This window comes from Lepidochelys kempii, chromosome 8 (assembly GCF_965140265.1).
Source record: "Lepidochelys kempii isolate rLepKem1 chromosome 8, rLepKem1.hap2, whole genome shotgun sequence".
NCBI classification, from domain to species: domain Eukaryota; kingdom Metazoa; phylum Chordata; order Testudines; family Cheloniidae; genus Lepidochelys; species Lepidochelys kempii.
The window spans coordinates 78,866,121-78,893,901 of NC_133263.1; the positions used below are offsets into that span (position 1 = coordinate 78,866,121).

At 43.1% G+C, this 27,781-nt stretch overlaps 1 protein-coding gene across 4 annotated transcripts in view; it reads left to right on the plus strand.

Annotated features, from left to right (window-relative positions):
• DDAH1 (dimethylarginine dimethylaminohydrolase 1) overlaps window positions 1-27,527 on the plus strand; it is a 150,007-nt gene extending 122,480 nt beyond the window's left edge. For 3 of the 4 annotated variants that reach the window (XM_073357186.1, XM_073357187.1, XM_073357184.1), the window contains 2 exons: window positions 20,597-20,740; window positions 21,559-25,951. In XM_073357186.1, the coding sequence (XP_073213287.1) occupies window positions 20,597-20,740; window positions 21,559-21,675 (261 nt within the window). In that variant the 3' untranslated portion in view covers window positions 21,676-25,951. Of the gene's footprint in view, window positions 1-20,596; window positions 20,741-21,558; window positions 25,952-26,398 lie in introns of those variants that run through there. The other variant, XM_073357185.1, reaches the window with a different exon arrangement.
• The last annotated feature ends 254 nt before the right edge of the window (window positions 27,528-27,781 follow it).

Genomic DNA, 27,781 nt, shown 5'->3' on the forward strand with positions numbered 1-27,781 from the left:
TTCCTTTTTTTTTAAGCGGGAACATGGGAGCAATTGGAGAGAAGACTGGGTAGATTTTAGAAATGTCAGGGGGAGAAGTAAAAGGATTGAGAGCTTGGATGTGAGGAGAGAAGGTTAAGGAGGAATGGAAAATAACCCCAAGGATGTGAGCTGAAATAACAAGGAGGATGGTGAAGTTTCCGAGATGGAAGAGAGAAAGTTGAATAGCTGGGAGCATGCAGCCCTCTCCAGGAGGTGTGAGATGAAGAAAATAAGGAAGACGGGTTGAAAGGAAAGGGAAGATGCAGGCTCTACTTTCAGTAATTCCACATTGTGCTGACATGTAGCTTTAGGATATGGGCAGAGTACAGTAGGAGCAGGAAACAGGCAAATATGCTAAACCAAATACCCGAGAGAAGGGACAGTGTTGGATTTCTGGCCCCTTTTCTCAAAGGGGACACTAGTAACTCTTACCAACCTGAAAAAGCCTTCTGCCTTGAAGTTTTTAACATGAACATTTATTGCTGATTCTGCCTTGCTATCATAGAGTAAAGTGAAGTCCAAGATCTAGGATGAACCTACTACCAGAAGAGTAAGGTGGCTAGAAAGTGTCACAGTCTTCCACATGAACTCCTTATGCAATTATCCTGAGACTCCAGTGCCCACCCTAGGGAGGCTCTCCATCACAAGCTGGACATTAAAAGGTCTTTTGTCTTCTGTCTAGAGTAGACTAAAGCACTAACAGCTCTCCCCTCCCCCCTTTTTTCATGTGACATTTGTATGTACAGTCAAGTCATGTCCAAAAGAATTGTAGCTAAATGGGCATCTGACAGCGTTTCTCATTCTTCTTCCTTATCAGGAATGACTTTTCAAGGTCACCAAAAGGTTCATTTTGTTCAGTAACAGTAGCCAATGTGTTCCCAAATGTACAGCCTCTTATTGTACTGGTTCTCTTGTAAATAATGAATCCAGGCTTTGCTTTTCAGTACTAAAAAATCTACTTCCAGGTGGAGAGTAATGTGGTGATTGTTACTAACCCATGCAATTACAAAATGTTGTAACTCAGCTCTGTCTCGCCTTTTGGGGAGGAACAGGAAGGTGAAAGAGATTCCCTTTGTTTAATTGTATTAGTAAAGAAATCTTAATCTTTCTCTGATTAAAATGTGGCTTATTGTTTTAGATATATAAGGTTTTTGTATATATTATTATTATTTATTATAACCATAAAACTTATTTTGAAAATTAAAGAATATTTATGTAGTGACCGTGATAGTGCCAGAGGCTTCTGATCAGGATCAGGGCCCTATTGTGCTGGCCAGAAGATGGAGCAACTCTGAAATAAACATAGCTCCTATCCCAAAGAGTTTACAGTCTAGGGCTCTGATCATGCAAAGACTGCTTAGCTTCGATGGCACTCATGCATAAAGTTAAACAGGTGCATAACTCTCTGGTTCAGAGCTATGGACTGTAAGCTCTTTGGGGTAGGAACCATGTGTATTTCAGAGTTGTGCCATGTTCTAAGTCTTTGCAGGATCAGGGCCTGAGAGATTCTCAGGAGCTCCAGGTGCCCCTTAACCCCAGCAATACCAACATCTGCTCACCCAACAACCACGCAGCTTCCCATACAGACTCCCCCATCCCACACACACACCCGCCTACCTACCTACCTTAGCCTGAGGTGCCAAATCTGGGAACCTCTGGGACCTACGCCCTGCTATCACTCCGAGCAGGGGGTGTGACTGCAAGCCTAAGTTCATGCTTTTAAGCAAATTCTTCTTTGTTTGCATAAAATGTCACATGGAACAGGAAAAAAAACACGCAAAACTGGTATCAATGTGAAATAATGTATTTGGCCCTCAGGCTGAACGACTGGACGCAGGCCTATTAGGACATGTTCTGTTTAACTTAAAAATGATATTTTATAGCTACGAGTAGTGACTGCTAATAACAGTCCACACCTACCTGCAGCTCCACACCCCCTTTCGCTTTCTGTGAAACCAAATGAAAATGGTTTCGGTTGCAGTGCATTGACACTCCTGATTCTGTATCCCAGACAGTCTAGCCTACATGAAGTGCTATGTAAATTCCCCGATGTGAGTTGATCTGTATGCCCTGTCCCAAATAATCAGACTCAAACTCCAAAGGCATCACAAGCAGCAGCCTGATAAATTGTGCAGATACTCAGCCACAGTAAAATACTTCTTTGCACCATTTATAAACACTAACAAAATTCAAGCACAGTACAGTTTTCTGACTCAAGCCAAGACTAATTTGAGTGCTCTTCAGTCTGATTAAAGCCATTTGCACAACTCTGCTAATCATATTGCAGTGCATCAATTTAGCTATTGAAGCCAAAATATATTTGTGGATAAGATGATAAATAAATTGAGGTTGTAAAGTACCAGCCGTGTAAATATTACGAGCAGTTCAGATACAGCAAAATGCAGAGCATTCCTAATAAGAAAGGATGATGCATTGTCAGGCTTTTTAGAGGGTACTAGCAAGGTAACCGAACATTTAAAAAAAAAAAATACTGAAAAACACCTTTTTAAATTGTTGACCATATTGGTTTGCATGGTGTTTTTTTGGTATTCGAGATTTAGAAGTATATACATCTCTGTATAAGGGTCAGCGTTAATGAGACATATGCACATGTAACTCCACTCCATTAACCAAGGTTAGAATATACTCCTAAAGGATTGGGATATAAAGAAGTTCGTACAAGTATTGCTGATAAGAAAACTCAGTATTTCATAGGACAAAATGTTACTTGTGTGCAGCTTAAATAATCATTGCCACAAACTTAAGTTGAACTGAAAACATCTGAACTAAGGGAAAAGTTTTCAAACCTAGGTCCTGAAGTTGTTAGGCAACTCAGTCCTGTTAGAGACACCTGAATTAAGGATACTATCCTGAAAGGTTCTGAATCCCTCCTGAGGTTTCAAGGGCCCAATTCCCAGCATTACTTCAATGGGAGCTGTAGCTCCTGTTGACTTCAATAGGAGACATGAGCGCTCAGCAAATCTGAAAACCAGGCCGCCTTTGAAGCAAGTCCTGCAGGGTGCTGTGGGTGGACCCAAAGTTAATTGGAATAAATGAAGACTTTCCATTTACTTCAGTGGGCTTTGGATCAGGCCCTGGAAGGTAATTTTCCATGGAAGTGCCATTGGAAGCTGAGGGTGCTCAGCACCTCACAGAAGCAGTGAGCACATTTTAGGATCAGGCCCTTGGTTAGCTGCTTAAATGTGGATTTATTTCACCAAATTTATTTTAAAACAAAACCCCAAAAAAGTATACCTTGAGCACCTATCCCATAAATAAGAATACATAATAGAATCATATAAAGAACTGCCCATCAAACTCTTTTTCAAAAAGCCAAGGAATTTTATTTTATTTTTTACAGAATGTCTGAAAGTTTATCACCAAGCTCTGCACCAAGGGGTGGGGGAGTCTCTCTCTAAAAATTTTGGCCTAAAGTACTGAATGAATTGGTCCTAGTGCTTGCAACTAACAAATTGGGTATTATTTATTCAAGTCATTTATTGTTCATAAATAATAAATTTAGTAATTTTGAAACAGGAATATCTGAGTTCAGTCTCGCCTTTCCAGGATGCTATGTAGTTACATACAAAAAATGGTTAAAAGAAAGTTAAGTTTACAAAATCAGGCACCGAAGGGTTCTGTCCCCTTGTGCATTATAACAGTATTGCCCTCATCACGTAGGTGGTCTGTGGCATACCCAGAAGTAGAATGCAAGCCTCCTGGGTTCCAGCCCTGTGCTTTAAAACACAACATCCTCATCTTACAACCCTCTGTCTCCTTCACTGTCCAGCCTGTGCACTGGATGAGACAGTGTTCCTGTAGAACAAGTAGTCGGTGATAGCATATCATCATCCGTATGCAGAAGAAAGCTAAATTAAGATTCTAGAGAAACCTTACTTCTAGAATTTCTAACTTGCGAGTTGCCTGACTTTCCAACTTGCACGTTCCTTTTATATAGGTTTGGGGTTTTTTTAATGTGGATTCCTAGGATTTTAATTAACAGACTGAAAAACCAGAAATATCCTATGGAAACATGTTGACTCTCTTTGAGTCATGAGCAGGATCTGATCCCAGAACTTCCAGATCCACAATACAGACATCTACCAACAGATAGCAGTAGTAGACTGTTGTTGTTCTGTATGGACCAATGATTAGAGAGGGATATGAAACACATTTTATCGACGTTGTAGAATATTGGGAGTCAGGATTCCTGGGTTTGAGAGCAGTCTCTGAAGGAGAGCATACTGTAGTAGTAAAGACTTTAACCAGCCACCTGCTTAGATTTGGCATGTTCATTCTGAAAGCCAGTGTGGCTAAGTGAATGAAATCTGTGTCCGTCATAATTAGGCTTGGAAGAATTAGATTTTCATCAGTAAATGTCGGTAAATCTCTTTCACTGTACCCACACAAACTGATGAAAAAATATTTCCATCAATAATAGAAACTTACAGTTAGGAAACCATTTTAAAAAATGCAGCTCGAGCTTATTAGTCTGATTTAAGAATATTTACTCTGTGTGTTTTGATATGTGATGTTGGCAATTTGTGTTTTAACAGTTATAAAGCTTTACCATTTTGAATCTCAATATCTATCATTAAATAACTGTCTTACTACCCATAGCTCCCCACAACTGAGAATTTATATTGATAAAAGTAGAAAGTCTTAAAAATAAACGTCAGTATTGTCCATTGAAATTAAAAATTGAATTCCGCCAAACCTAGTCAGATTAGAGACCTGGGTTCCATTCCCAGCCACACTAGAGGTGACCATCCCTTTGGTATCATGTAAAATGTGCGGAAAGTGTATTTGCTTCCCTCTTAAAGGTAAGGGTCTGACGCCTTGCTCAATAAGGTCTCTGCAAAGAATTATTAATACTCAGTAAGGAGAAGACCCAAGACTAGAACTCTTGGCTTCTAACCCACCACTACATTCACCATGCTAGTGTAATGCTGATAGACCCTGGTTGTTGGCAGACTGGATCGAACCCGGGACCTCTGGAGCTTAGTGCATGAGCTTCTGCAGCATGAGCTAAAAGCCAACTCTGGCTGTTACCTAAGGCTGTAGAGCACTCATCATCTCTCTCTAAGTGGTCTCGATGCCACTAGCCAGGACAGAACACCACACCCAGGAGGTATGTGGGTTTCACAAGAGTGGCAGGGTTCCTGCTGTGACCCATCCTGAGCTCAAGCTATGTGCGGGGCTCAGACTGTGCTCAGTATAGGTGAGACTTTAGCATTAAGTTTCTAAAAAGTTCTGAACGTAGGCAAATAGAAATTTTAAAAGGCTTTTAATTTTGCCAAATCTTGTTGAATTTTCATCAGTAAAAAGCACCTCTTTGACTCGAGCACCAGCCCCTTGCCAACTTTCAAATTGTTCCTCCAGAATATGGGGGGCACTAAAGATAGTCCGAGAAATGTTTTGAAAAAAGTTTAACCTATTTCTCAAAAATGGCCAAAATGTTTTCATTGAAACTTTTTAAAATAAATATTCACTCTGAGGCAAAAAACAAGCATGGCATGTTGTGTCTAAATGGTTAATGTTTGGCAAAGTTACAAACAACTGAAAAGGCAGGGGTGCTAGAACAATTTGTATAATGGGGTTGCAGAGAGCCATTGAACAAAGCTGTAAATTCTGTATATAATGGAAACCACTTCAAGCCAGGGGGTTTTGCCACACCCCCAGCATCCCCAGTTCCAGCACCTAGGTGAAAAGGGGGGCTTATAACTAAGTGTTAAGCCAATTTAGCTATAGGCATTATTACCAGCTCTACCTAGAATATCCTTCCTTCAGTCTTGCAATTAAAGTTACCACTGTGGTCTTCGTAGGTTATTGACACCCGGAGCTAAAAGGTTTTTAAAGGCTAGCTTATTCCATCTGATACGTGGCACTGCATAGCGCAGTCAATCCACTACTCCTCTTGTATCCATATTGGTGAAGGGCAATGTAGTCCCCTGGGCTCCTATTTAAGTGCCTAGCTATGACAGCCCTGAATGTCATTTCTTTATCTTGATGGTTTGCTTTTTAAACCACTCTTTTTCACTCTCGAAATCCAATCCTGCAAGCAGAATGATTGAGCTGTGTTTGAGCATCTGTGGCAGGGCAGTTGGTTTCATTTGAGTTAAGGATGCAAAGGTTAGCAAATAAAATGGCTTATTTTTTGTTAGTTGGAAAGTGATCTTTTGAGCTGTGCTATGCTTCTACTTCATACTGGATGCTTTATACCTCTAGCAACAATCTTGCTGGAGGGACAGTATCTTTTTCTGGTTTTTGTGTAGTAAAACATGTATTTTGGCAACTCTTAAAAATTAATTAAACCACCTGAGTGGTGCATACTATAATTTATCATAACCATAGTGCTGCCTGTGTGTAGTGCTGCATGTGAGCTATGAAACGACTGTATAGGCTTTAGGATAATAAAACACATGCTAGAAGCAGACAATAAATCAGAAGTGACATTTTGACCACAAGATCATCTTCAGGCTCTGTAAAATATAGAACATGGTTATTTGGGCTACAATTGGAAAGTGAGACTGTAAGAAATTGAATGAAAAAGGAATGGTAGAAATTAACTGCAAAACCTGTCATTGCCTGAAGTCTCCCGCAGCTAAAGTATTAGCCTCCTCTTGCTCTGTCCTGCGCTATTTTCAGCATGCATTTCTTTCCTCTCTGTCAATCCTGTTTTATAGTATGTATATTGAGTATGTGCTGTAGCTGTCAGGGGATCAAGAAAGGAAAAGCAAGGTCTTTTGTCCCTTCAGGGGGGCCAGGATTTCACCCTATATATTGCCCCTGCCTGCCATCCGCCCCCCATCCCCACTCCTCCCTGTGTCTTTTGAGCCTGATCCTTTGCTACTGAGGTCAATGAGAACTTGCCTTCAATGGTGCTCATTCAGGCCCTTTGCTAGTGTGTGCCTTGGCATTGAGGTGTAAGGAGTATTATCTTGGTGTTTTTGCCCTCTCAGACACACGTTTAACAATCAGCTGAGTCTTGCTGAGGCAATAGTTGAATTGACACTTGGCTGATGTAATCCAGTGAAGATCTCATTAGCCATTGGAACAATTGCTAGGCAGGATCAGTGCAGAAACAGAGGCATAGTTAATTCCTTTTATGTGCTCCTTTCGCTCCCTTCTCAGACATGCCAAAATTCTGAGAAAGCTGTGTGTGTTCAGTTTGCCTAGCCAACCAGCAAATCTGTAGGTAGGCTAGAGCAGTGGTTTTCAACCTTTTTTCATTTAAAGACCTCTTAAAAATTTTCAAATGGAGATGCGGACCCCTTTGGAAATCTGTTGTCTGTATGTATAGTTGAATTCTGTTCAGTCAGGTTTCAGTCTTAAGTCTTTCATGGACCGCTTAGACATGGTCTGCGGACCCCCAGGTTCAGAACCCTTGGCTTTAGAGGATCCATAACTCTGCAGGGCTGCATCACAGTGAAATAGCAGCCTTCCCACATGACATACTTCTGTGCTTTCTGTGATGGGCAGAGACTGACTAAGTGAGTTTTATTGGTGGAGTTCCAGTGGCAGAGGGAAACTCACTTGTGTTCAAGCCCTTTCTGCTCTCTTTTTGGACACTTGCTGGCAGTTCCTTACGACTTCATTGCAACACAAAGTGCTCCCAACCATAGCCTTGGCAATGTCAAACATATGCCAGCAAATGGTCCTACTGTATTTTTTGGCAACCTCCACAAGCCAGTAGCGATGTTCTTGTCCACAGGGATTTAGGCTGCCCTCTGTATAGACTCTGTAGCATCGGGCCAAAGTCTACATAGAGTTAGTAAAAGGTATCATTCTCAAGTCATTTACGTCAAGCTCCTGGTACTGCGTCATGCCACCACTCGGTGAACTGGGTCCTGATCCAAAATAGACACTCCACATGGGCAAGGTTTGTTATCGTAAGGCTGGTAAAGCAAACACTGATGTCAAACCACTTGACACACTTCTCCTCCCTGAGCAGTGTCCAATGCCCTGTGCTGGCAGTCTGGGGTTCTACTCACTGTATTAAGTTTTCCCACTCCATCCATTCTCTTATGAAATTAACTACCAGTGTAAAGAGCTGTAATATTGCCTCCATGATGAGATCTTGATGGGGTTCATGCTGGGAATGGGAGTGATGCAAACTGGACCTGGGGAATTTGTGAAATTTGCACAAAACTATCCAAAAGGTGAAAAACTTTATAAATGGTTCCATAGGTACGGGCAGCCATTTTGGAATTTTACCTAAGTCGTTCTCAGCAATTGTGCTGAGCACTATAGAGAAGTGTTTCAGTAGTCCAGAACGCACTGGTGCAACCTTGATTGTGTAGTTTGTGGACGTGACAAAATGTCTGTTATGAACAGGATTGCCGTGTGGAGATGCTAAACTGTTGCAAAGATGAGACTGCCAACGATTTAATGCAGTTGAGCCTGTAACTGTTTGTTTCTTCCCTAAAGGGACTCGGAATTAATGTGGAACAACTGACCTCTGTGCTTCAGAACTAATTCTTGGTAGCCAGGAATATAACCTAGAATCTGAATGTATTCGAATATGTGGTAGTAGAATTGGAAGAACTCTTTCCTTCCTAAATACAAGATGCTCATAACATCTTTAGCTTATCTAATTCTCGACTCTCCCATTCTGTAACTTCACTGGTACATGGGAATGGGATTGATCATTCATCATCTTAACTCCTGCTCAAGAATGCTATTACAAGTGCAGCTTAGTGCACAGTTCTGATACTGGTCAGGAGAGGCTTGCTAAAACCTCACATAAGGAAGGAAGTAGAGAGAAAAGTCTGTTCCAAGCACCTGGATGCTTGGTCTTTATTCAAAGCCAAGATTTCAGAGTAGTGCTTTCATAGACTTTGGAGTAAATTGTTATAACATTGACAAAATTTCCCTATTTCTTATGATTTACTGTCTTTCATTTATATTAGGTGCACATCTCCTGTGTAGCTGCTAGGGCTTCTGCAACATGCCATTATTGAAAAGCAGAATACTGTTATCAACCACCATAGCAGAGTTACACTCAATTGTGTAAATACTAAGAAATTCCTAGCTATGAGTTATGTAAGTGCCTGCAGAACAGGGCCCCCAAGTGGCAACTTAATACTTCTGTATTCTGCTAGAATAGCCAATACCTCCTGGAAAATATTAAGAACAATTTATTTTAGATAAAAATCTTCTAATACTGTCTTTCTAGTCTCTTATTTTTAGTAATAAAGATGTTTGTGTAAAAAAACCAGCGCCTCTTATTCCTTGAGCATTAATCACTTATGCCTCCTCTTATTCCCCACATGAAGTCATAATTCTCTATTTACGATATTGCAGTGGGTTGCTGTGGAAATGATCACAAATATTAACAGCCCAAAGAGGATGACTTCAGGTAGGGAATAAGCAGCAAGTGCAGATGAATGCTGACTTTTGTGTAAATGTAGCATTGAAGAATGAGCTTAGTGAAACAGAGAGAACAACAGACGATCTGCTTCGGAATATAACTGGGAAAAAATAGTTCCATGAGACATCTGCTGTTCTAAACCTTGCTGATAGAATTTTGTGAATTCAGCCTGATTTTTCTCAAAGACTTTCCTTTAGCTTATAGTTATTGACTCTGGGCCTGATCTTACAAGGTACTGTGCATCTTCAACTTCTCTTGGTGTCCCACTGCTTTGGGAAGTGTGGGCACTCAGCATCTCATAGAGTTGGGCTCTCATTGTGTATCAGAATGCACACTACTTTAAAAAAAAATCACCAGTAGTTAAGACAGTACAATATTTAGAACCTCTTTAAAATTTAGAGACGTGTCTTTTCTGAATTATCTGTTGTATTAAACTTTGTGTATGTGACTGAATTTACTTAGTTGTAATTGACTATACATTTTAAGGGATTATCAAGTACCAATTGCTGTAGAATCTAGTAGTCAGGAGGACATACACTTCCATACACTAATTAACCTGCAGAATGATTGGGAACACAAGACTTCTTATTTTTTACAGTCCTAGACGAGGTCAGTATGGGACCCCTTTAAATGTGCACTTGTAGCCAACAGGGAGCAGGGAGCCTGTCAGCCTGTAAGAGTAAAGACAGAGGCTATAATGATTGAGGGAGTTGTCAGCTTGCTTTCCGTAAATAGGAAACTTTGTTCTGTTGTTTTTCTGCTTCTTTGCTTTCCTTTTTTTTGGGGGGGCATCAGCTTCCCTTCTCTCCATGAGTTCCTGTTCCAAAAGACAGGATGTTCATAGTCTAGATTCCTTTATTAAAAACAGCAAATCTAAGTCATTTCCTTTTCCCTTCCTCAAGAGGTACTTGCCTTCTGCATCAGCCCCTGTATAATGCTGATGGCGTCACATCAGTGTGACCTCAGTACAAGGTTGTTTAAAGGAGGTAATGCAGCACAGGTGTGCTTTGAAGCTGTGCTAATGAGCATCAGATGTTAACAATTAAATTTGTGAGGATGTAAAGGCTTTCCTTAGGAAAAGTTTCGTAATGGAATGAACAGAAGGGCAAACTTCTTTATAAACGAGCAATGTGGAATACGTGACTGAAGGGACGCAGCAGGAATTAAAAACAAAAGCCTAGCTCTTAAGAACACTAAGTGTAGGAGATTGATGGTTTGGTATTTGGCAATCTCACTATGGTCCTGTCTACACTAGATGCTTGGCATATTACCCACTGTTTTGGTTCCACTAATTTGTCTGTAATACACGTTTATCCAAAAATTATTCTTTTGTGAGGTCCAAACCCAATAAGCACTGCTCACATGGGATCTTATCTGAGTCTTTGAAGGGTTTTAGTATTTTTATTCCAAATCTCCAAGAGGTGTCTCAACATCTAATGAGAATTTCTACTCCAATTTATGCCATATGAGGCTACCACGTCTTCCTCCTGTTGAGACAGCCTGGCTGTCATGTCTCGTGCTATGTCTGAATCCTGGGATTCTTGAAACACCATGAAATCCAGGCAAGGTCTCTGGCTTTTCCTGGTCCCGCTCCTCATCTTTTTACCTGCCTGGTACATGGCACCACTGTTCTCCACCTTATTCTTCACCACTGCATTTCAAAGAACCTCTGTGCTATTCACTAGGATTTTGATCAGTGTGGAAGGGCAAGTACCAAGGATTTGCTGCAGCTTATCATGGAAAAGACCCAGTTTCCTCCCTGCACCAGACCTCCTCTCATTGTCCCAAGCCCCCTTGTACTGAACCTTCATTCCCATGATTTTTCACAGCACTGTTTGTTACTCCAGGTGAAGTCTATCTCTGCTATTTGGTTGGAAACTGGAGTCAAAATGGCTGTTGGAGCTAGCATGCCATTCCTGTCCGTACTAGCTCTGTACTGGTGGAGATTGGTACAGTGGAGGACAACACAGTAGATAGCTTTGTTCGAAGCAGGTCTAATCCAACCAATCGATTGCTGTGCACAGCTGGGAGAATGGGTAACTTTGTTTCTTCCCTTCTCATTTATTGCTTCACTAGGAAATCTTGCATGATTTCCTTTAAAACATTCTATCAGTTTTTAGAAACAGTGTGAATCCAGAGAGAGAACTGATGAACATGCTAGAATGCCAATTTATTCCTTTAAATATGAGAAGCTGTGATTCAAAGGCTCATGGTTTTGGGGTATAAGTAATACTACTTCTGTAAAGCAGTCATCCACAATGAAACCGTCTTATGAGTATGTCCTCTACTGGGATATGGCTTAGTGCTCTAGGCATCGTTTTTTTAACTATCTAGGCTCCATGGAATCACATATTCAAATCTCTGCTAGTTATCTGGAGGTACATTAATGGAGTACTATGAAATCTGACACTGAGGTGAAGGGAGGTGGTGGCCTTTCAGATCAAATCTTAAAAATCAAGGTCTTCCAGTCTGTCTGGACATTGGTGCTTTTCATAAAACTGTTCCATAGACTGTTTCCAGGATGGTGATGGCCACAATTTTCCTCTTCCCTTTTCTTCCCTCTGCGTGCCCCCCTATTATAATGCACTGACCAAGAGTCTCTTCCCCCCCTCTCATGGTTTAACCATGTGAAAGTTTTATAGGTCTGCTGCTGCCTCCAAGTTCGTGTAACTGGTTCTTCACTTTAAGCAGGGTCATAGGTCCACAGACAAGCCAACCTGGACATTGTTGCCCATTGCTGCATCTCTGGCTGTTAGTTACCATCCACACCAAGAATCACTTAATTTTCATCATCTGAGACAGAGTTCATCGTGACACGTATAGTTAAAGTTGCCCAATATTTTTCCATTATGATCTTCTCTTTTCAGTTGTCAGACTTTAATGGTTTGGATGGAAATGTTCCATGCTTGCTCTCTGCCTCAGTTTGAATTCCTTTTGCAACTTTCAGTGAAAATAGTTTAGATATTCCCAAGGTGTTCGGTATTTTTGCCATCTCATCTTAAATATTGTCCTACAGAATCTTTGAACAGTTCTGTTATCTCCGTGCTTTAGATCAGAAACTTGAAATTTGGTAAGAGAATGATTCTGGGGACAGAGAAGTGCCATCTGCTTTCCATGAAAATCCATCCAAATTTGGTCAAGGTATAAGACTCTGAAAATCACCATTTCCAGATGCTCCATAGAGCATGAGAGGCCTACTGCTAAAGTTTCTGACCATTCTGTCTGCACTGAGCATGCTTTCAGACACACGGAGTCACAAAGAGAGCTCCAGACAATATGCAGACAAAGCAGCAACTTCAAAATACCCTTTGACCTAGGCCAAGGGAAGTTAGGGTGGGACCAAGGAGGAGATCAGGAGGTCTAGACTTGGCTCTTCCCCAACCAGTTTCTGTTGTTTATTATTATGGAGGCACCTTATTACTGAGTACAAGGCCTCAGGCTCTATGTTAGAAGGAAGGCGAGTATCCTTTCCCCCAGAGATGTTAAACAAAGTCACTTTTGGCAGAGTTGGGAATAGAACCCAGGTTTCCAATATGATAAATCCATTAGCCATTTTCCTACACTGCATTTTATAACAAATGTTCCAAATCTGTGTGCATGGCTGTGCAGTGTGTACCCCGAAACCATACTCTGTTCACGGGTAGGAAAAGAAGAACCCAGAGATCCTGATTCCGAACATCCTGCTACTGTATAGCAAACATCAATCTAGCAGTCAGTCTACAAAGAGGCTAACAGCTGCTGCCAGTTAGGCCTATCACTTGTGGTAAAGTAGTGTTTTGTGGATCCCTACTGATGACTCCTGTGGAGATCAGTATCATTCCACATGATGGAACTTCCATTTCTCATTCTTCTTTTAAAAACAAAAACTAAAATTACATACAAAAGAATAGTGATGCTGCAAAGTCAAGCACTGAAAAGTTAGGAAATGCCAGAATTAATGTTACACTGGCAACCTTAATTCAACCCATTCTCCATATGCATTATGATGCAATATTTAATTATATTATCACATATTTATTCAACAGGGTTCCTTCCTCATTTAATGCATGGTTTGGACAGGGTTGCAGGAAGAAAGAGGCTGGTCACTTGTGTTTAAGGTGCTGAACTGGGACCCAGAAGAGCCAGTACTATTCCTCCTCTGCCACAGACTTTTGTATGTGATATGAATGTATATGCGTATATTCTACGCATGTGTTCTGTGTGAGTGGGAGTCCAAGGGGGCTGATTTAGAGTTGGATATGTAACCTTAATTCTGTCATTTCCTAACTTGTGGCTTTGTGCGTGCGTGTGTGCGCGCTCTCTCTCTGTGAAAACAAAAATGTCTGTCTAAATTTATTCTTCAGGTTTTTGGGCTTCTGTGTTTTAAAAAAAAAAAAAAAAAAAAAACTGAAATGTGTTCAGGCTTTTGACTAACACATCTGCTTGATAAAGTTTTGGCCAGCTTTCCTACCTTTTTAGTACACGTATGCACTGTATACTGTGTGTGTCGGTGGGGTCCTTGGGATGTTAAGGCACTTTAGGTGTGACATTTCTGCTGACTGTTGTGACACTCCTCTAATGAGCTCTACCCGAGCGGTACCCCGAAGTCACTGGGGTCTGCACAAGGGCCTGTCTGAGTGAACTGGGGTCTGTTACCAGAAGAGAGCTAATACAACACTGTTTTAAAGGATGCCAGACATATTTAAAGTATCTCTTAAATTCGTCAACATTTTTCCTTCCCATGTATTGCTGTTTCACATTTAGGGTTATTTAGCTTACCCATTACCTCAGTTTGGCTGAGGACATGCTGTAAAACATTACAGAAAAGGCATTTTAGGCCATGTGAATGACTTCAATATAAGGAAAGCATGACTAAGGGCTGAGAGAATGTGCAGTGAATATTACCCTCTATAGGCTAGAGAGAATTCCCAGAAAAACTAGGCATGCAGGAAATGCCTGGCTGCTAGTATAACTGGTCATGCAAGTGCTCCTGGGCAGAAAGCCAGACTCCTACAAACTCACTTCATGACTGCTACAATCTTGGTACATAAGGCAGTTTTAAAAAGATCTTTCCAATTGGGTGTCTGATGCACAAATTAGATGAAATGACCTGTCTCTTTTTTCCAAAAGATATCAATGTATTTTTTCTGCATTAGAAGGCCATTAGACTTCTTGTTTTGTATGGGGATGGTGTAGAGCAAAGGTGGGCAAACTATGGCCAGTGGGCCACATCCGGCCTGCGGGACCGTCCTGCCCAGCTCCTGAGCTCCCAGCCGAGGAGGCTAGCCCCCGGCCCCTTCCCTGTTGTCCCCCATTTCGTGTAGGTACGCTGCTGCGAGGGCAGTGCGGCTTGTGCCCGCCCACCTCCCAGGCTTTCCAATAAGCCTGTCCTGCCGCTCTGAGTGGCCTGGTAAGGGGGTGGGGGGATGGGAGTTGGATAAGGGGCAGGAGGTCCCGGGGGTGGTTGGATGGCGTGGAGGTTTGGGGGGTGGGGGCGGTCAGGAGACAAGGAGCAGGGGAGGGGTTGGACAGGGGGTGGTGTCCCAGGAGGGGGGGGACAGGGAGGAGGGGGGGGTTGGACAGGGGGTGGGGTGCCAGGAGATGGGGGGACAGGGAGCGGGGGGGGGGTTTAGGGGTTGAGGTGTCAGGGGGGTCCCAGGAGGGGGGTACAGGGAGCAGGGGGAGTTGGATAGGGGGGTGGGTTCCTGGGGTAGCAGTTAGGGATGGGGTGCCGGGAGGGGACAGTCGGGGGGTGGGAGGTTCGATGTGTCAGGGGGCCTGGGGAGAGCGGGGTGTGGATGGGGTCGGGGCAGTCAGGGAGCAGGGCGGGTTGAATAGGGGGTGGGGTCCCGAGGCAGCATTTAGGGTCAGGGGACCCCGGGAGGGGGCGGTCAGGGGACAAGGATCAGTGTGGGTGCGTTGGATGGGTCGGGGGTTCTGAGGGGGGCAATCAGGGGGCGGGATGTGGGAGGGACTGGATAGGGGGTGGGAGCCAGGCTGTTTGGGGAGGCACAGCCTTCCCTAGCTGGCCCTCTGTTTCGCAATCCCAATGTGGCCCTCGGGCCAAAAAGTTTGCCCACCCCTAGTTTAGAGTGTACAGAAGAGGTCTTTTTACTGCTTATGCGTCTTCCATGAAATGAGATTTAAATTTTTTTTTCAGCCTGCAGATCTAGATGTAGAAGGAATTGCATGGGGGGAGGGGGAGGTAGAGGGGAGTAGTGGCACTTTCCCAAGCTTTACCCAAGCTCCACATAGCTGAGGCTCCAAAATCAGACACTGCTTGTCGTAGAATTGTGCATGTGTTCAAAACATGATTATGCATGCTGTGCTGGCTCCTCTGGCTTTGGGTCTCTCTCTCAGTAGGGTTTGAATAACCATAGGCAGGGGCAGATTAAGCCGGCAGTGGATCTCAACCTTTCCAGACTACTGTACCCCTTCCAGGAGTCTTTGTCTTGCGTACCCCAAATTTCACCTCACTTAAAAATTAGTTGCTTACAAAATCAGACCTAAAAATACAAAAGTGTCACAGCACACAGTTACTGGAAAATGCTGACTTTCTTATTTTTACCATATAATTATAAAATTAATCAATTAGAATATAAATATTGTACTTACAATTTATTGTATAGTATATAGAGCAGTATACACAAGTCATTGTCTGCATGATATTTTAGTTTGTATTGACTTCGCTAGTGCTTTACTTAAGAAAATAAGAATGGCCATACTGGGTCAGACCAAAGGTCCATCTAGCCCAGTATCCTGTCTTCCGACAGTGGACAATGCCAGGTCCCCCAGAGGGAATGAACAGTACAGGTAATCATCAAGTGATCCATCCCCTGTCACCTGTTCCCAACTTCTGGCAAACAGAGACTAGGGACACCATCCCTGTTCATCGTAGCTAGTAGCTATTGATGGACTTATCCTTCATGAATTTTATCTAGTTCTTTTTTAAACTGTTAGTCTTTTTTTATGCAGCCTGCTGTAAAACTAGGCAAATATCTAGACAAGTTGATGTACCCCCTGGAAGATCTCTGTACACCCCCTGGGGTATGCATACCCTGGTTGATAACCACTGGATTAAGGCATAGGCATAATAGGCATGTGCTTAGGACCCTGCCTCCCATCGTCATGTGATGACATCAGAATCTCAGTTTTAAAGAAAATATGTTTTTAGTCCTCATAGTTGTCAAGAAAAAGCTTGAAAACATGAGTGAGCTGTAATCCATCCAGCAACCGCTTGTGCCTGGAAGGAAGCTGCCTGGCCCCACACCCACCACCACAGCAGACTGGCCCCTAATGGCTCTGGAAGTGCCACCTTGCGGCCACTCTTGGGGCTCTGCCTCTGCTCCTGCCACTGCTGAGAGGAAAGGTGACCTCTGCCACCTCTCTGGGGGCCTCCCATCTTTGGGTGACCAGCAGAGGGAGGGGAAATCCCCAGCTGCTGCTACTACTGCATTTGAGTGGCTGGTGGATGAGAGGATCCTTCCAATGCCCCTATAGAAAAGGAGGGGGTGTGGGCTCTTGGGTGGGGCTGGGGATGAGGATTTTGGGGTGTAGGAGGCTGCTCTGGGCTGGGACTGAGGGGTCCAGAGGGCAGGAGGGGGATTGGGGCAGGGGCAAGGGAAGGGGTGCAGGTTCCAGCTGGGGGTGCAGGCTCTGGAGTGGGGCAGAGGATGAGAGGTCTGGGGTGCAGGAGGGTGCTCCGGGCTGGGATCAAGGGGTTTGGAGAGCGGGAGAGGGATCAGGGCTGGGGCAGGGGGTTGGGGCATGGGGAAAGGCTCAGGGGGTGCAGGCTCTGAGCGGCGCTTACCTCAAGCAGCTCCCAGAAGCAATGGCATGTCCCTTCTCTGGCTCCTGCACAGCCAGGTGGCTCTCCTCACTGCCCCATCCACAGACACCACCCCTGCAGCTCCCATTAGAGCACATAGGAGCCAGAGGGGGGCCAGGCCGGCTTCCGGGAGCCACGTGGTATGACCCCCAATGCAGTGCCCTGGTCAGATTGGGACCAAGCTGGTGGTCCAGCCCCCGATCCAGCGCCCCAGCCAGAATGGGGCTGAACCATGTGGTCCGGCCTCTGACCCAGCAACCCAGCCGGAGCACCGGAGCGGGGCCAAGCCGCATGGTCTGGCCCCCGACCCAGCGCCCCAGCCGGAGTGGGGCCGAGCTGCGTGGTGCGGCCCCTGACCCAGCGGGGCCGAGCCATGTGGTCTGGCCCCGACCCAGCACCCCGGCTTGAGCGCCAGAGCAGGACCGAGCCATGTGGTCCAGCCTCCCACCCAGCACCCTGGAGCAGGGCCGAGCCGCTAGTGCAGCTCACAGGCCAGCTTAAAACGGCTCACAGGCCAGATGCAGCCTGCGGGCCATAGTATGCGCACCCCTGGGGTAAGGGCTTAATTGTATACAAGAATGTCTGTGTCCCCAAAGGGCCAGGTACCTAACAGAGCACATTGTTATGTTGTCCTTTGTCGGAACTAGCTAACTAAAATAACATTCTCCTCTTCACAGCTGGGTTCTTGGAAGTTTGCTTTTGTTATTTTAGTTAGTCCCACTCTCCTTTTCTTCTCTGTGTTAGGATTAATACAGTCACTACTTCTATGTTCTTTTGTTTTGAGAGGAATCCACCCAAAAAGTCCTTTTGTTTAGTCTCCCATGCATCTGCCATGTGTCTGTTATAGAGTAGGGCCTTCCCTCTCACTGAAGTTATTGTGCAATATTCATTATTTTCTATCTGAAACCCTTTATGCAGTAAAGGAATTCAAAAGAATGCTGTATGAATGGTTTCGGCGTCATTCTGTATTAAATACCATTTTGCAACTTCTAAAGCAAGTGTTCTGCAATGAATCACAATATGTTCCTGAGAGGTGAACTATTGCTACTACACAATTACAATAACAGGTTTCTCTTTGTTTTTCCTCCAAGAATGGAAGAACACGAGTGTCTCAAACTCTGCTGTATCCAGGTGCTGGTTCTTCCTTTACTGATACCAGTAGTGCGATGCAGGCCTAATAAAGAATATACGGTTTTAAATAGGGTCTGTAAAGATCAATTGCAAAGAGGAAAGCCCGCTATGGAGTGTGATCTGTAAAGGCCTGATCCTCCAGACATCTATTACTTACTACCGTGAGCAGTCCCTGTCACTACTTGTGATTGTAGGCTGTACACCTGGGAAGTGTGTGCAATATCAGTGAGAAGTTAAACAGATGAGGGCAACTTAAATACAAGCAAGTTAAGATCAAAAATAGGAAAGCAAAGACAATGACTTCAAGAACAAAAATGCACCCAGTGCAATAAAAGTGCTGTTTATTCTAACAAAACCTGTTAGCTCTTTTAGGGAGGTAAATGGGACCTTGGAAATTCAGCAGAATTTCCTATCTGATGAAGAAACAAGAAGTGAGAGTAAGATAAACACTTCCTCCGGAATGCATGACATTCCTTACTTCAGTTTCATATTCTCCACAGGATATGTATATGAGTCAGACTACACTGTGGAGAGCGTACCCAGACAAAGGAATTATTGGAGGTGTGTGCAAGTATTAGGTGCTTTGTTACTAAATGGTGTGCTGTAGATCCTTTCTGTGCTTCACTTCATATGTCATTTTGTACTGATGAGCAGTAGCAAGGGTGACCTCATAAATCATTCAGATGTAAATTCATCTAGACCCAATAGACTAAATTGTTCTCTGGGGTAATTCTAAAGTTAGTGGGGCTTCTTTGGATTTATACCAGTGCGTCTCAGAGCAAAATATGGCCTAAGATCTTTGTTCACATGATTTTGCTGGGAGTAGTTTAAATACAGGGTTTTTCTTCTAACTGCCTCATAAGATCCTTGTGTATTTGGTGGTTGCTCCTTCATCAGGAGCCAGTAGATCCTGGCCAAAGGGATCCAGATTGTATGGTGGGAGAGCAAGGAAAGGGTCAAAGAGGTTTGGGAGTACATACAAAGACACAAAACACGGTGGTTAAGAGGATAGCCTATTTAGAATATTTGGGTGTGCTTAAGATTTTTGGGTAGGGCCAGAGTTTGGGGCAGTTTCTTTGGGCCTCATTCATCACATTGTTACTCTAGTTTTATGTCAGTAAAGCTGGAGCGATGCAGTGGTGAATCTGGCTCATTGTCTTCAGATAGTTTTTTTACATCTGTAATTATAGAGATGGGGCTTAAACCAAAACCTTGGATACAGTTACCCCCTCAGACTCTGTGAGTCTTTGAAATCCCAACTTAGATCCAACTTTTGCATATTCACCCTACATTTATAAGCAGCCAAACCAAAGTCCTGAGCAATTGCTGCCAGCTCTGTTGTTCTGACAGTGTCACTACAGGTGGGTCTATGCCACAACTGGGCACAAGCCTCCCAGCCCGGGTAGACAGCCTCATGCTAGCAGGGCTTGAGCTAGCTCGCTAAAAACACCAGTGTGAACATTGTGGCTCCAGTGGAGATTTAGGCTAGTGACCTGAGCTCAGACCCAGGGGGTCGGGTGGGCTTGAGAGCCCAAGCTGTTGCCTAAGCCACAATGTCCACACTGCTGTTTTTAGCACACTAGCTCAAGTCCCACTAGCACGAATACCTGGACTGGAAAGCTCATTCCAAGCTGCAGTGTTGATACCTCCTATGTGGTCCCCTGATGAACAAGGAGTTAACATAGGCTCACCTCCCTTTCCCTGGGCAGAGGTGCTTAGTGGAAGAGCTCCAGGAGGGGCTGTTCGGGAGACAAAAGATGTCTTTGGGAAGAATTTGGAGGCTGCTGAACCCATGCTGGGGAGTGTTACTTTTCTGCTTATATTAACTTAATTCACCGTATTTTTAGCAACCTTACGAATGACCAGTTTTTAAGGAGTGCTGAGCACCTGTAGCTCCCATTAATGTGAACAAGGAGTTTGGGTATTCAGCACCCCTGAAAATCACTCCATGTCCCTTAAGGAGAAAACCCGGCCGACTACGGTTTTGTGGGTGGTAGGGAGGAGGTTCCTGCTGAATCATCCCACCATTGTACAAGGGTTTTCAAAATTTACATCTGACTTTAGGCACCTTGACTTCATTTCTACTTGGTACCGGGAGGTCCTGTACTTGAACTGCAGACATAAAAAGAAACCTTATTTGTTATGTAGTGAAATCACTCCTGCGAAACCATAATCAGCTACTTTTTCTAGGTTTGAGTTTGTACGTTCATTTTGGAAAGCTAGTGCACTTCTTCTAAATAGCTGCACTTCACTTCTGTCAACAGACCATGCAGCAGATGAGTGACCATCGCTATGACAAACTGACAGTGCCTGACGATGCTGCAGCAAACTGCATATATCTAAACATTCCAGGCAAAGGCCATGTTTTGCTGCACCGAGCCCCTGAGGAATATCCAGAAAGTGCAAAGGTAAAGGGAGAGTTACGAATTAGGGGCTCTTCCTGTGAGGTGCTGAGTGTTCTTGACTCCCATTGCAGTCAATGGGAGTTGAAAATTGTCAGTACCTCCTGGGGTGGGGCCCCGGTACTGTGCACGCCTGTGTGCGCACGCACATGTAAACACATCAGATGATTAAAGCACAAGACTTGGAGAGACAGGAGACCTAGGTTGTATTTCCAGCTTCACTAATGATTTTTGTCTGACCTTATTACTTAATCTCATTCTCCTCCTGTTGTTCCCTTTGTGTAAAATGGGAATAATTCTACTTCCCTCACTGCATTATTGAGGGAATTCATTCATTAATGTTTGTAAACACTTTGAGGTCCTCAGATGGAAAACAACATATAGATGCAAAGTATTACTATTTATTACCAACAACTGGCTAATCGTCAGGGTAATATGGGGAAGAAACAACTGTTGTTTCAAGGAAGAAATAATTATCCACTGTGAGCCAGCAAGAGAATGAGAGACACAATGAGTAGAGTTACTCTTCTTAACTCGCCTAACTCCTAGCAGCACACTGGAAGTGGGGAGAGAGCTGAGGGTTTTTCCCCTTTCCTCTTGTGGCCCCTCCACAGTCTTGTATTCTTCCCCAAGGAAAGCAGAATCATCACAGTTATGATGCTTTTAAAGTCTTGAGCACCAAAGCTGGGGTGGGGATGGGATTTGGCAACACAACTTCAAATTCGTACATTTGTTTTCATTATATTGATTCAATAAATAGTTGGAGTAAATGGAGGGGAGAGATGCTCAAGTGTAATGACTTTTTCCTTCTGTTTCCTAACCAGGTTTTTGAAAAACTGAAGGACCACATGCTGATCCCTATAGCCAACACAGAAGTGGAGAAAGTAGATGGGTTACTCACCTGTTGTTCTGTCCTTATTAACAAAACTTCAGAATTATGAGATAGAGAATCCCTCCCTTGTAACTGGCAATAAAGTACATGCAAGGTAGACAAATCTATATCCACACTTTTATTGTTTTTATTGACAATCTACTGTACCACTGTGCTATTAACCCTTGTTTACAAATTTTTTGCTTTGTGTATTTTTATGTCCCGGTAGATGGTATTTAAGGTATATGCGTGCTTTTGCTGGGATGAATATAGTGCAATGAGCAAGCAAAAATCAACTATGATAGCTAATCCCTAGCTTTAGTGATTTACATACTCAGTGTGAAAACTACATGGGGGAAAATTAGTTCCTAACCATTTGCTAAGCATCTCCATTGTCTTGACACCTTTCCCATGTATTTTACCTTTTTTCTCCCTTTCCTTTCTGCTTCAGCACCCTTTTTTTTCTTCAGTCTTTCCACTATCTTCCTCTCCATATTGTCAGGAATTCAAGATATGGCTAATGAAGGAAATTCAATAGAACCATGAATTTGGGCTTGTGTAGTAAGTAGGCTTTTCTTATGATAGTTGGAACAGTGTGAAATTGATTATACTCCTTATTCTGGCCAGTATCACATGGCCACTCGTATGTAGAATCATTTACTCCTGGGGGCATTCTGCACCAAAAATTAAAAATGTTGTGCACAATATTTTAAAATTCTGCATATTTTATTTGTCAGAATAACACTACATAATCACACCAGTTTCAATTTATTTTGGTAATATATTTCAAAATACCTGTCAGCAAGTAGGTCTACAACAATACAGACACACACAAAAATTCCCCCAGAAGCAGTGTATTAAAGAAACCCCTATGACAACCCAGTTCCTGTTTCTTTGCCTCCCAGAGCCCAGCTGCAGAGTTCCCCCAGCCAATACACCCAAACCCCCTCCCTCCCCGAGCACAGCCGTGGGTTCCCTTTAGCCCAGATACTTGCCCCCTTCCCTACAGAGCCCAGCTGTCTCCCCCGCTCCCCCACAGCCCAGACATCCACTCCCCTCCCCCTCAGGGCCCAGGGATCCAGAGGGAGAAACAGGCTGATGCTCGGTCCCAGGCTTGCATGGAGTTTCCTGCCGTGCCACCCTCTCCTTCCCACAGGGTGTGCTGGAAACTGCAGCGGTCAGGAACCCTTTAGGTCCCTTCCCCTCCCGCCAGGGCAGTGTCTTCTATGTGCGAGCTGGGCTCTGCTGGGTCCAGGGGTCCCTAGCGGCGGCCAGCAGCACTGCAGCCCATTTCTGTGGAGGAAAGGAAATTCTGCGTGCACATTAATTTCTGCAAAATTCTGCATTGCACATTGGCACAGAATTCCCCCAGGAGTAGTCCTGATTAGAATCAATTTCAGACTGCAGGTGGCAGCTCAGGAAAGCCTCTCTGTACAGGAGCATTAAAGAGGTATGTGTGTCTGGTACACTTGAATTATAGGAAAGGAGATTGTCCATCAGCCAATCTAGGTATGCCCTGGGGTTCAGACTCCCAGTTTGGTTACCTTTCTTTCAAATTGGGTGGAATGGAAGAGGTTTGTACGTATGCCATATATCAATCACCTTCTAAAAAGCCTATATTTTTGTGATCACGTGAACCACAGAAATGAATGTTTTGAGTTACTTGTAGAAATGTTAAATTACAAAAGATCTTTAGAAATATACTTTTATCTTTTATATGTATTTTCATTTCAGCCTCTACCTATTATGTTCTTTCCTGTTTTGGAGTGAAGTTATTTTTCCCGCTAGTCGGTATAGTTCTTGTCTTCTGTAATTATATAGACAATTTACTAGCAAACCTCAAAACAAAGGAATGGTGGTAGAATTAGCTGAAGGACATTATTCCTGGAGTATGTTCATGAGTAAGGGAAATTGTTTCCCAAAAGGCTGGCATATGTATTTGATCTGTCCTTGGGGATCTCGTTGGAATAATGGTAGTCTGATTTCTTTTTAATTGTATGAATATCTATTGTGGTATTCAGTTAAAACAAATATATTTGTTGTGGCAAATTCCACAACATGCTTGCCCACTGACTCATATATATTTCACGACTGTAAAGTGAATTATAGACAGCAGTATTTACATGAAGCTTTTTAAATCATTTGTAAACTAAGAATGGAGAAATTCCCAAACCGAAGCAGCGGTGAGAATTTTCCAGGAGGCTGACAAATAGTCTGAACACTTTATCAACTTCCTAGTCATCTCTTTCTTTGTCTGCCTGTCTCTCTGTTCCTTTGTCGGAGGTTTTAAGTTTTTTCTGATTGATAAATTCCCGCTTCAGCCATCTAAATCTCTCCTTCTGTCCCCCTCCTCCTGTAGACCCTCCATTTTTCTCCTCATTCCTTTACACTCTCCTTCTCTCTTCCCCTCCATTCATTTGCAAATGTCCCCATTCCACCCTAACCTTTCCTTATGTAATTCTCCCATGCCCTCTCGCATAGATGCCAGGAGAGAGGGAACTGATAGACCCACTTTGTTCCCCTAGAATCTGACAAAGCCTGTCTTTTCCCTGCACATGGAAGGGGGAGCCTGCAGCAGGAGCTGTATCTTGGGAGGGGTGTTGGAGTGACTCCTCTTCTCTTGTCTTGCACCAGAGGAGAGGAAGGAGTCAGTAGTGGTGGAGGCCGGTGGTTTCTTGTATTCTTTCTCCCTCTGAGGAGAACGGAAGAGGTGGCAAGTAGTTTCCTTCCTCCACTTTCCCCTTTGAAGGGAGGGAGAGTTAGTGAATGGACAGATTGTCCTGTAGAAGAGGTAGTTAGGGATTCATGGCTGAGGTGCCTCTTATTCTCCTGTAGTGGAAGACCAGCAGCACCTGACTGCTGACAAGGGTGGGAGCCCCAGAAACTTCCTAGTCAGGCATTATTCTTCATGCTGCCCCCACTCCTGAGTCCTATCTGGCAAGTCCTTACTGCAGCAGCTAGGGAGATGGGGCAGCTGGGGGACCTGAGCCAGGGAGAGCAGGAGACCCCTCTCCCTCTGCTCTTAGCTTTCTCCTTTACATTAACCCTGGCTCAAGCCAAACCAAAACAATGGCTGTTTTTTTGATGCAACATGTATATGGCTAATGAGCATCCTGCACATCAGATATTCTTATCACTGCAACATTTTTCAGATGCCTGATGTAGATCATTGTCCACAACGAATAAAGAAAAATCTCAAACCAAAAATGGAGATGCAACACAATGCACTAACTGTCTGCACCATGTTAACCCTCTTATGCCAAAAATAAGACTATGTGCCATGTCATTCCAGTGCAGAAGGTCTAGTGGTAAATAGCTGGCACTGAGATTTGAATCTCTAATCAAAATTTTAGATCAAATAATTTAGCTTAGTACAAATGAAGGCTCTACAGTGTGTGTGACAGACCTTTTACTCTTTCCCATATGTTGTTTTCCATCATCATAAGTTTAGGAAGATCATGTGATATGTAAGTTTCCCTCTTGAACAGAATGTGAATAAAGTGTCAGCAAGGACTTATCTCTGTTGATAAGAATGTGCATACATACTGTACCATATGATGATAAACTGCAGCTTCTTCATCCTCATGTTTGTGTTTCCTACACAGATACACACTTCTCTAAGTCTTGCAAATACAGCATTTCAAGAAAGTATTCTGAGGAGTTTTAAGACAAGTGTAACACAGTGATTCCCATGAGAATGGTTCATAGCTCATATGGAACACTATGTTCAGTTTTAAAAATAAAAGTTCAGTGGAATGTAGAACAGTGACATCCTTTTCCCCTCTACTGACTGCAGTTTTTGAGTGAAATGTGGAAAAATGTGGTATTATTCAGCCACATAAGTATTTAATTGCAGTCAAGGTAGAACTACCTTGGTGGTAACAATCAAAATTCATATGTAAACATTTGGAGAAACTTATTTATTGGTTCAGATTGTCTGATTTGATGGATAGTTATGGAGATGAACAAATAAGAGCCTATGAAAAGAATTCTACTCTTTATATAGTGACGGTGAACAAAATACTATGGACCTCACTTAACCTAATAAGTTTTAGTGGATGTATAATGTAACTTGTATAGAGTTGCATGTGAATCATATTAGTCACTGTTCTGTGTTGTATTGTTCTGCAGAACACAAACAGGATGACAAAATCACCACAGTGTTCAATTCTGTTACCTTGAGAACCTTATTACAGTATATTGTTGCCCACTTTTTGTGGCAAAAACATAATTGCATTTCATAGACTGTTATACTGGAAAAGATTTACTTCGATTTTTGTGTCTCTTGCAGTTTCTATACTATGTATCCCCATCACTATGGAATAAAGTGTCAGTTGTACTATGAATTGTGGTTGTCTTATTTTGAGACTGACAGCATTTTTTTTCGATTTAGTCTGTATTTCTCTCATGCTACATTTTGATTTCAAATGTTGCTTTATTTCAAATCTTAAAGGTTATTACAGGTTTAGAAATAAAACCAATAGTAGACATGTCTGTACTAAAATGATTAAGAAATTCATGGTTTAAGGTTAACATTTAAAAAATGTGTGTATAAAAGTGATAGTCTTAATATTCCGGATACAGTGGTTGCTCTTAAACCTTTTGATTGTCTTGGATAACTAAGTAATGAGTAATTGCAGGATTCCCCAGATGGTCCCTATTCTATATTAAGTATAGGGAATACTCGTAAAACAGAGGTAAAGTTTATCTAAGGCAAAATTAGAAAGTTTTAAGAGTGACCCCTGTGTGCATTCCTTCAGTTAGCCTTCTCTCTTCTCTTTCCTACTCATTAGATCAAGATAGCAGCAGATTGCAGTGTGAATGATGACACTTCTCTGTTACCTGGGCATTGGTTTCTGGTATGTTGTGGCTGTCTCCTTTTCTCAGAGAGACTGAAAGTTTTATTCCGAAGCTGAATGTTCCTGTCTAGGCTTGTTGTATGTACCTGATCTCTGGTGGCCCAGTCCCTGCTGTACCATTCTGCACTGATATCTCAGGACGACTGAAATATATTTGATCCATGCAAAGCGACAGTTCTAACAGTTACTTGTGGTTTAACTGAATATATGCAAATATGTGCACAGAAGTGCAGTGCCATCTAGCGGCAATGACCCCTGCGTGAAAATCTAGAGTGGTTTTAATTGTCCAAAGCTCGAAAGTATTGCTGCTGGGATCAGTATTGTAGCAAAACAGCCATATCACTTCCCGGCTGCATGACTTGGCTAGTAATGGAACAGCTTTTAGCATATCATAGTCTAGGATTCCACGCCTCACTGGGGGGCCGGGGCCGGGGGAGAGGACTACTCTGGCTCTGAAAGGAAGGTTAGTTGGCCCCGGAAGGTTAGTTAGTCCTAGTCTAAACATAGTTGTGGTTTTTTTTTTCTCCCTCCCTCATGCGCTGCCTTGAGGCTAACCAGCACTGCACGGGCAAACCACCCTCAGTTCCTTTTCAACTGCCCCTCGCCTGAGATGGAGTGAATAGCAGTCCACTTTTCTCTTTTCCTCAGATTGATACAAATCAGTTTTTCTGAGCTCCCATTACAGTTTCCGTTCATTTTCTTTTTAGCTTTATATGGTTTCCATTCATTTTTTTTAAAGGGGGGAAAAAACTTCCTTACCCCTGTTTTTCCCCCTTTCCAGGGATTGCCCCCAGTAAGGGGCATGCCAGCTCCCCCAGCTTCAAATGGTGCCTCTCCTGCAGGGAGGCAATACCAGTTATGGATAGACAGTGCTCCTACATTGTGAGCCTTGTAGAGGTTCACATCCCACACAAGTGCACCTTCTGCCAGCAATTGACGGCTAACTCCTGAAAGAACCGGGAGTTAAAGTTGAAGCTCCTCCTCATTACTACTGGGGGGATTCTGTGCCAAAAAATAAAAAATTCTACACACAATATTTGAGAATTCTGCATATTTTGTCAAAATAACCATATAATCATGCCAGTTTCAATTATTTTGGTAATTTATTTCAAAATATCTGTCAGCCAGTATGTCTGTAACAATACACACTTTACAAAAAAAAAAAAAAAAATTCTGGTAATTTTTTTTTGACAAATAGATTCCTTACTAGGCATATTAATACAGAACTTTGTGTAATTAATTTAAATTAAAATACAAAACTGTATTTCCTGCACCTGTCAGAAGCAGTGCAAAGGCTTGGGGGAGTCAGGGGTAACA